Source organism: Trachymyrmex septentrionalis, unplaced genomic scaffold (assembly GCF_001594115.1).
Source record: "Trachymyrmex septentrionalis isolate Tsep2-gDNA-1 unplaced genomic scaffold, Tsep1.0 scaffold60, whole genome shotgun sequence".
Classification (NCBI taxonomy): domain Eukaryota; kingdom Metazoa; phylum Arthropoda; class Insecta; order Hymenoptera; family Formicidae; genus Trachymyrmex; species Trachymyrmex septentrionalis.
Genome location: NW_017305779.1, coordinates 6,176,100 through 6,185,697, shown reverse-complemented (window position 1 = coordinate 6,185,697; position 9,598 = coordinate 6,176,100). Strand labels below are relative to the sequence as shown.

General features: G+C 34.9%; 1 protein-coding gene across 1 annotated transcript in view; it reads left to right on the top strand.

Annotated features, from left to right (window-relative positions):
- The first annotated feature begins 1,266 nt into the window (after positions 1-1,266).
- The window catches only part of LOC108752572, a 23,510-nt gene continuing 15,178 nt past the window's right edge, over positions 1,267-9,598 (top strand). The window contains 12 exon segments of the mRNA XM_018493479.1: positions 1,267-1,327; positions 1,864-1,911; positions 3,402-4,491; positions 4,661-5,021; positions 5,129-5,438; positions 5,538-6,037; positions 6,111-6,406; positions 6,707-7,214; positions 7,394-7,535; positions 7,619-7,792; positions 8,015-8,560; positions 8,661-9,567. Of these exon segments, the coding sequence (XP_018348981.1) occupies positions 1,267-1,327; positions 1,864-1,911; positions 3,402-4,491; positions 4,661-5,021; positions 5,129-5,438; positions 5,538-6,037; positions 6,111-6,406; positions 6,707-7,214; positions 7,394-7,535; positions 7,619-7,792; positions 8,015-8,560; positions 8,661-9,567 (4,943 nt within the window).

Sequence of the window (9,598 nt, the reverse complement as noted above, 5' to 3'; positions counted from 1 at the left end):
GTTCTTATTTTAATTAATATTAATTTAGAATATGTATATAATATATATATATATATATATATATATATTATATACATATTCTAAATTAATATTAATTAAAATAAGAACAAATATATATGTATATATGTAATTTGCTTTTTACTGTTTCCATGTATGTATAATAAATCATATTCAATTATAAGAGATTCGATACATTTTCATAAATATTATTGGTTTCCTTAGTCAACAATTAAATATGAAAGATTATTAAATATGAGTAGATTAGTTATATGAAGGAAAACTAAATGATCAGCTTCAAATAGTCAAAAAACATAAAAAAAGAAATTATATATTAATCCTAATTTATATATTATTTTTCAGCGTATTTTTACAATTGTTTCGAGCAAATCTATTTAAATCAACCCCATCTCGTTTAACTGTATTTTTCTTTAAAAACAATTCAGTGCAAGGACACGTGCGTCGTAACGTAAGAATATGCCTTAGTAAAGCTAACATTATTTCTTCTCTTTCAGTCAAGTCAGCAAAACTGATTTTAACGCTATTCGAAGCTGACGGTTTCCATGCGTGCGACACTCTTGACGCTTCTCTTACGTACAAAGGCAAAGTTTCCTAGGATTTCGTCGTGGACAACTTATATATCTTATCAGACAAGCTGACCTCCGACCTCTGCGCAAACAGAGAAAGCATCAGGAGACCTTTAACATCCGATCCTCTCCCTCTTCGTTCGATCATTCGTCGGTCAGCCAGTAACGGAAATACTTATTTAGTCGCACGCAGTGAACGCCGCACGATCTCTCGACTCTCTCTCTACCTCCACCTTCGTCTCCAATCAAGCCGCCGATCTGCACCCCGGTTTATCATCCGGGTGGTTATCGCGAGTATTTTCACCACGGGAGAAAGAGCCAAGCCACCGTGGCAACGACAGATCTCGGTAGATACACCTCCGTATAATTTAAGATTAATCCAAGCGAAACTTTCAAAAATCAAAAGTGGCGAGAGACCCCCCCTGTAAGAAGAAAGAAAAAGATTTAAGAAGAATATAGTGTGTGATTGATGTAATTAAAAATCGTTTATCGGGAAAGTTCCTTTTTCCAGTGATGACTCTTTGGTACTGATTGATCTACAGGATTTACAGATTAAATCGGTGAAATAACGAGACATGTTCTGATAGTTTCGCATCGAGGGATGAAGACCGCGCGGTGAAGAAGCACCTGTCTCGGAAGGTTTCGCAAATTCTGGAAGCGATAAGGATTGTTCCCGGAAACCATGACTACTAAGGCAATACTATTTCTTGCGCTCGCGTGCGCAGTAACTGCTGTGCGAGGAGGTAATTATCGACAATTTCCGGTACTAACATAAATTGCAGTGTGTATATATTTATTGCGACATCCGGTGTTTCATTAATTTATGTGTAATCGTTATCGGGCAGTACATTTTGCGTAGGAAAATGATCTCCAAGTAAATCTAATCATATTAGACGCGTGAGACTTCTTGTTGTTGAATTATTTGAAATTAACGATAAATAAAGAAGGCGTTATAATATTGTGATTTAATAAATCTAAAAATGTATAGTTCAAATAATATATTAACAATGTCTTCAAACGAACAATCCAATTTTTAAGATACGCTATTTAAATTTATTTTTGAAATCTATTTATTAAACAATTTTTAATTTTTTAAATGTAATTTATATCGTCCAGTCTTAATATGATCAATATGTTATTTTCCGAATAGAATTTAGTATATAGAAGATAATTAACACAGTGTATACGATATATATAGTGTAATGTAGTATAATATAGTGAATATATACGCCAGATGTTTCACACGTGTGACATTTTTTACGATTTTTTTTCCTTGCAGAGATTACCAAGGACCACCCAACGCTATGCGGCCGAACAAAATGCAAGAGTAAGTAACATTTTTATGCAGACACACTCCAGACTAGCACGATCCGGCACTCAGCTATCATATTTCTAGGCTTAAGTTACAATCTCTGAAGTCGTTATCCCATGTCATATCGTTAAATAAAATCCGGTTTCATATTTCGGTGACTCATTCATTTTTTTTTTTTGTAAATCATTAGAACAGCATTTTTTAATATTACATTTTTATGCTTCTTCTTTATATATCCGAATATTATTAATTTTAAAGAACAATAACTCATTTTGTATTTTAATCTGCAAACCAATTATTTAGAGTAAATAAATGTATAGATAATATCTCGTTCATTGATACGCAAAGCCAATTTTCTAATATAATTAAAAATAGTTTATCTCAAATAATAATTTGTCAATTAATTTAGCAAACTTATCGCAAATTATTTCTTTTATACATACATATTTCTATTTTTCTTTCTTTTTTGTTGTTTAAATATGAATTAATTGCGATAAGTTCGCTAAATTAATTGACACATATCAACTACTCAATTATCATATTTTCATCGTAGTACGTGCGTTTGTTGAGGTGAAGGATACTGACGTTTATTTTTCAATCGCGTACTTGCATAGATAAGAGAATACGAGGAAATGATAATTATTAAGAAAATAAATTATTGATAGATGCAGTAGAAATATATTTTCGAAGCTTAAACGTTTTATTAATATCAGTTATAATAAATGTTATTCTCTCATTGACTAATTATCTCGTTGAAATATTATTAATATTTATGTCATAATATTCTTACTTCCATTTTTGATAATGTTACATTTCTATTAATTGAATAGGAAATGTTCTATCTATGTGTTTTTTGAAGTAAAAAAATCATAATGTGTGTACGAAGGTTCGGAAAATAAAGATATGCAAAATTTCACTCTTTTCTCTGTTTTCTTTGTAGAAATATCAATTTCAAATTATTTAAGAAATCTGTCGTTATAGAATAATACGCGCGTAAAATGAAAAAAAAAACATCCTGTATAATGGAAAAAAAACATCCTATATATTAACTCTTTATCAATAATGTAAAATTTGTATCCTTTTTAATCTAGATCTTTGAAATTTGGTGCAGTTTTTTATATTCTGGACTGTTTAAAAATCTAAAAAAGAATTTTACATACTTGTGAAAGAATAAATTTTTATTACCAGAAATATTGAATTGTATTTTTATATATTTTCTATATCTATTAGAATTCACAATCGAAAAATCGACTGTGTCTTTAAAATTCAATATTGTTAGTAAATATTAAGTTTAACAGTATTATGTCGCGTGATGTTAAAACTATTTAGGTTTAGTCTTTTTAAGAACGTCCACTTCTAATTGTTAGAGCTAAAAAAAGATAAAAAATAAGTTAAACCAAGATTAAAGTTGTAGACAACGTATCTACATTGTATTGATAGAAACGGGCATTATCTGAACTTCTTCCATTTAACTAAAAAACAAATTTTTATCTCGATTTTTTTAGTTCCGTCGGAAAAAAAATTCAAATATCACGAAGATATCCACTACATATATACATACTCTGTGGATGTAAGCACAAATCTGGGCTATCATCCGTTGTCATCCAGTTATTCAAGAAATGATTCAGCTCTACACGTTGATGCTACCCTGTCCATACACTTCAACAGCCCCTGCGAGGGCACTCTAAGAATTCTGAATGCCAGCATCAGCCACGATCGTAGCACATACAATCCTAAATTTCCGGATCGCGCTGATTCCGAATTCAAGGCCAACCTTGAGCGCCACGAGTTGAGGTTCACTTTCGATGATGGGTTGATCCACGAGCTATGCCCAGATCAACATGAATTGGCCTGGGTGTTGAATATTAAGCGGGGCATCTTGTCGATGTTGCAAAACAGCATGCGACGCTTCGACATAGACCATCACGACGATGAGGTGGATGTTCACGGTATCTGCGATACTCACTACCGCCTGTACGAGGCCAAAAAAACCAGCCTGATTGTGAAGAAGAGCAAGTACCTGGCTGACTGTCGAAACGGCCCCAAATATTTCTCTATCGTGCAGTCGAATCCCTATAGAAGTCCGCGAAAGCAACATCGTCAGCATGGATTGTTCAATTCACGTAGCGATTGCGAAATCACGATCGATCATAATGTCTATGAGAGAGTAGTCTGTAATGAGGTGCGAATACTGCAGCCTCTTTCCAATGGTGATAAAGCTGGTGCCAAGACCGAGTCTCGGACGGTCCTTCAGCTGGTTCAAGAAACAACGGAAACGAGTTCCATTTACGGATTCGAAGAGAATGAAAACAATAATGACGAAGGAAGAGACGAGGATAACTTCGTACGAAGTGTACCTCGTGTCAAGAGAACCACGTTATTATACGACCACACAAAGACTCTGAAAACTATGCACGGTGAGATGCGGACTTCCAGAGACTTGCTAAAGAATATGTGCAGGCTTGGGGGCATCGATGAGTTGCAGCAGAGATTTTCCGAAATATTCACTAATTTCATTCATTCTACTCGTTTCCTGGATTATTCTTTACTATCACAGCTGTTCAACAAAGCCGATAGCATTTGCAAAAACGGGAAGTATGTAACTGATGTTTTTGGATATAACGTTTTTCTGATTAATCAAAAATGGAAATATTAATAATTAAAAAGTAAAATTAAAAATTATAACAAATTAATTTTGTTTAATATAATTTGCTAAGATTTTAACTTAACTATATCTATTTATTTTTCTTCTTTTATTCGATAGGAAGTACATTATCGCGGCATTGCCGTATTTAAGTAGCAATGCCGCAGTGAATGTGATGAATGATTTGATAATGAAGAAATACGTCAATCAGGCGATCATCAACGATTGGATTGTCACTTTTGCTTTGTTTCCACAACCGGATCACGACACCATTAAAGCTCTTTCAAAGCTATTAGACTTCCAGCATCAAATTCCTCATGTCCAATTTATTCTCAGTTATTCCACCATCATTCATACGTATTGTAAAAATAATCCTGATTGTATTGATTTGAAGGAAGTAAACGTACTTCTATCGCATCTTCAAGAGAAAATTTCGCAAGGTTGCGAGCCCAGTTTTCATTCTTCCATTACGACAAAAGAAGTAAGACATTTACAGATTTCTTTTCTCTATTTGTAGTAAAATAAAAGAAAAAACATATATAAAAACGAATGAGAAATGAGAAAACAAGATTTTTAATATAATTACAGACGCTGGAAGCTTTGAAAGCGATAGGCAATATGGGACTCGAAACGAAAGACTTGCGAAGAGAACTGAAGAAATGTATAGACAATACTGGTGGATTCTTACCTATGGAAGTTCGCGTTGCTGCCATTGATGCTCACCGTAGACTGCCGTCTTGCGAAGAAACTCGAGATGAATTCTTCCTCGATTATTATCGTAACATGACGTTGGATACGGAGATCCGTATTGCCTCTTATTTACAAGTGATGCGTTGCCCTGATTACAATGTTATCAAGACTATCAAGCACGCTCTCAAAGTAGAAGAAGTCAACCAAGGTTCGTTGTACTTCATTTATTATACTCACATTAAATAATTCAAACGTATAAATTTTTATCACAATATTTTATATCATAAGTTTTTCTCTATATTTTTAGTCGGTTCTTTCGTATGGAGTCACTTAACAAATCTCTACAATTCTGCCTCGCCTACCAGAGTCGAGATCCAAAGTCTTCTGACGGATCGGGACATCGGCAACAAATTCAATAACGACATTAGAAAATTTTCGCGTAATTACGAGAACTCCTTCTTTTCCGAAGAGTACAACATCGGCATGAGTTATCAGACGAATCTAATTTTCTCGCCTAAATCATACGTACCACGCTCGCTTACCTTCAATGTGACTACCGATCTCCTCGGGCAATCTGTGAATCTGTTCGAAATCACAGCGCGAATGGAGGGTCTGGAATATTACGCGGAAAATCTCTTCGGTCCGGATGGCATTTACAGTAATGAACGAATTTCAAATCATATTCAGAATTTTCTCAGACGTTTTAGATCGACATCCGAGAATGAGAATTATTGGGATGGCGTGAAACGGCTACCTAATGTTATTGATAACAATTTTGATAATCCGAAAATAAGTTTCGGTTATAAGGTAATAGAAAAGTAAATAAAATAAAAAATAATTGAATGATAATAATATTACGGTATCTTGTTTATTATGAAAGATATTTGGGAACGAGTTGATGTTTACGATGTTGGACGGCGACAAGGAAGTGAGAGCCGCACTAATGAATTTCAATCCCTGGCAGAGGATAAAACAGTTTCTCGCTATGCAGGAGATCCTCTACGAGAAGACTGCAATGTTCTTAGATTCTTCTTATGTAGTACCGATGGGATCTGGTTTGCCAATTCGTTTGGATCTTACTGGTTCTGCGGCTTGCTATTTTAAGATCTCAAAAATGCTTAATAATGCTCGACTCTCTGATAATGAATTTCAACTCACTGCCAATATCGCTTCCAGGTTCGTAATAAAAAAGTTATTTCGTAATAAATTTATTTGAAATATAGATAAGAAATTCTTTTCATAAGAGATATAAATAAAAGTTCCTATGTATGCATATATCTATAGCAAGAAAAGATATATTTTTTTACGTTAATAATATATATTTATTTTAGTTTTGTATAATATTTTTAATCTTTATATATGTAATAAATTTTAATGTTTTATCTTTATTTTATTTGATAGGATAATATTTTTTTAAGAAAATAATTTTAGTTTTTTATGTAAATATCACATATCTTTATTCTGTTCTTTTTACAGTATTAGTGTCGATATGATGAGCACAATGACGGTGGATGCTTTTTACAAATCTGCCGGGCTTAAACTACGAACAAATCTTTACACTTCCGGAAATATGCACCTTCATCTGAATTTAAACAACACCCGTTTAGTGCATGTGAGTCTGGGCTTACCGAATCGCAAGATTGAAATGTTTTCGTTAGTCTCGGACGTTGCTTTTATCAAAAGCAACGGTGGCGAGGTGCAGGAAAAACTATTGAGTATTCTGGTAGCCGATCAAAATCAGAAAAACTTGCGACATCTTGCTATACCCAAGAATATCGTCAGCAACACTACTTGCAGCTGGGCCGCCTTAGATAGGCTGATCGGTTTAAAAATGTGCACTGATTATCAATTTACAAACGTGACAAAAGATCCCAATGCACCCTATTTCGTTTTAAATGGTCTTACGCTGTTCAAGGTCTCGTTGATTAAAACTGATCCAACCGCCAAAAATTATGTGTTAGAATATAGCTGGAACAAGACTCAGGTATAATCAAAGCTACGCATAACTTTTTATATAATACCTACGTGTAATTTCTTTGTTTTCGATAAGTATATTAATTAAATAACGATATTTAATGAGAATTATAATAAAATCTTGATTCTCTGAATATTAATATATAAAGCGATAGATGTTTTTCATATTTTTTATTAATTTTCTTTCAGGAGTATAGCACATTTAAGTTAATGTTCGATACGCCTGGCTCTCAGGTGAATAGAGAGATAAGCGCTGTTATCACCTTTGACATAATGAATAATAACGTTACTGCTCTATTTCATTCGGCTGGCAATTCTCTAATTGCTAAAGGTAGTGTTTTCTGAATGTGTGTCTAGAGTTTTCTCAAATAATGATGAACGAAGGTATTATAGTAATGTCTGTATATTTTTCAGGTACATATAAACGTTCCGAAGATGAGACTTTTATAGATATTGGTTTTGATATTAATGGCACAAAGCACTTAGATGCTAGTCTAGGTTACTCGAGAAAAAAGTTCAATCACGGTTATACTTATCATCCTACAGCTCATTTAATTATCAATAGTGAACGCGTAGCTGCCATTTCAGGTATTTTGTACGCACAATTGTATTAATAATTAAGCAATTGAGTTCATATTGTTAATTAACTCTTTCAAAAAAATAATTTAATTTTGCTTCTTACTTATCTTTAAATTTTTTAAATTCTAATTAGTTATTATATTGATATATAATAGTATACTATATACATATAATCATATACTTAAAAAAAATACTAAAAAGTTAAGCAATACTTGAAATTTGAAATCACAGGTGCCATTAGAAATGCACAGAAGAACAATGTTTCCCAGTTCGATATAGACCTGACCTTCCAAACGAAGCGAGTTTGGAGCAAATTAGTCGGCTACATTGTTAGGCGAAATATCAGCTTGGCCGGCGATTTTCAGCTGGATTATCAGATGCAACATATGCCAAGAAAGGAAACCCTCCACTTGGAGGTTTCGCTGTCTAATCGCTCCTCGAAGACATTAACGTACAAGGCCGCTGAAATGAAGTTGCATTCCACCGCCTATCCACAACTCAACGCTGTAATAAGCGCTTGGTACCAGCAAGCTCTTGGCCACTTGGAGCTCCATGCCGAAGTAAATTCCAATCCGCACCTTAAGGACGATCGGCATAAACTCACGGCGCAGCTCATTATCTCCTATTCGAAGATGTACTTCCAGAATCAAGGCACGAAGGTGACTGCGTTAATAGCCGTCACTAAACCCATCCAGAACTTGGATCTCAAGATGGGAGTTAATCACCATGTCCTTGGCCCTGAATCGAAGACCAGCTTGCTCATAGGATACGCACCAGGTAAGATACAAATAATACAATTCGTATAATACAATTATTTACAAATGTATGCGAAATTTTTTTGGCTATAAGAAAAAATTCAGAAATCCTATATTTGCAGGCAAGGAGATTAGTCTGATCGTCAATGTTATTATGCCGCGCGGTTTATTATTTTCTATGGAAGGTCATACAAACCTGACAATTCCGAATTTCAATTCAATGCTAATCAACGCGCGTATCAACGAGCGTTCGAGGAACGAGTACGACCTGGAGTTCTCCGGAACATGGTTTAGCGGTCATAATATGACTGCACGTGGCGCTTATTCTGATCGATCGTCTGCCGTTATCGTCAATCATCACATGAAAATGATCTTCAAATCGCCAAGCTTTGTCACTCCAATTCTACTCAACTGCCATTTATATCAGGACCACAGCGATCTCAAAATCAGTCTGTATGCCGAACAGCTGGATTATGATAAGTACGCTTTTGTGCTGAATCACACGATGCTGTCGGCGACCAATTTAATGTCTTATGTAGAAGCGAGATACCGTGGCAACGTGTACTCGGTGATGACAAACGTCGATACTACGCGAGAAATTCGTGTAGAGCTACATCTGCATAAATGGCGTGACGTGCATCTGACTCTGAGCGGTATCAACGAGGAGGATCGGCATGAGTTTGCGGCAGAAATCAAGTGGGATGCTAATAGAGATCCTACCTTGAAGCTGAGTACGATGTTGCAGTTGAACAGGGTGTATCTGATAGACGTAAGTTCTCCCGGAATCAAACGAAGCGTGTTGGTAATGTTGACTTATCCAGGTCGACTAGTAACCGGCTCTTGTGATTTGATCGTACGTAGTCCACACAGTTATTTGGTAGATATTATTCTGGATTGGGGTTCGGAAAACGTGATTAAGACATCGATTGGCGCGGACTATGTCGTGCAGCCGGAAATAACGACCGTTAAGTTGGAATCGCAACTATTGACGCCTTTCGAAAACTGGAAGAAGACTGCCTTGAATACAAAGTAAGAATGCTTTGATATATGAATTATTTTA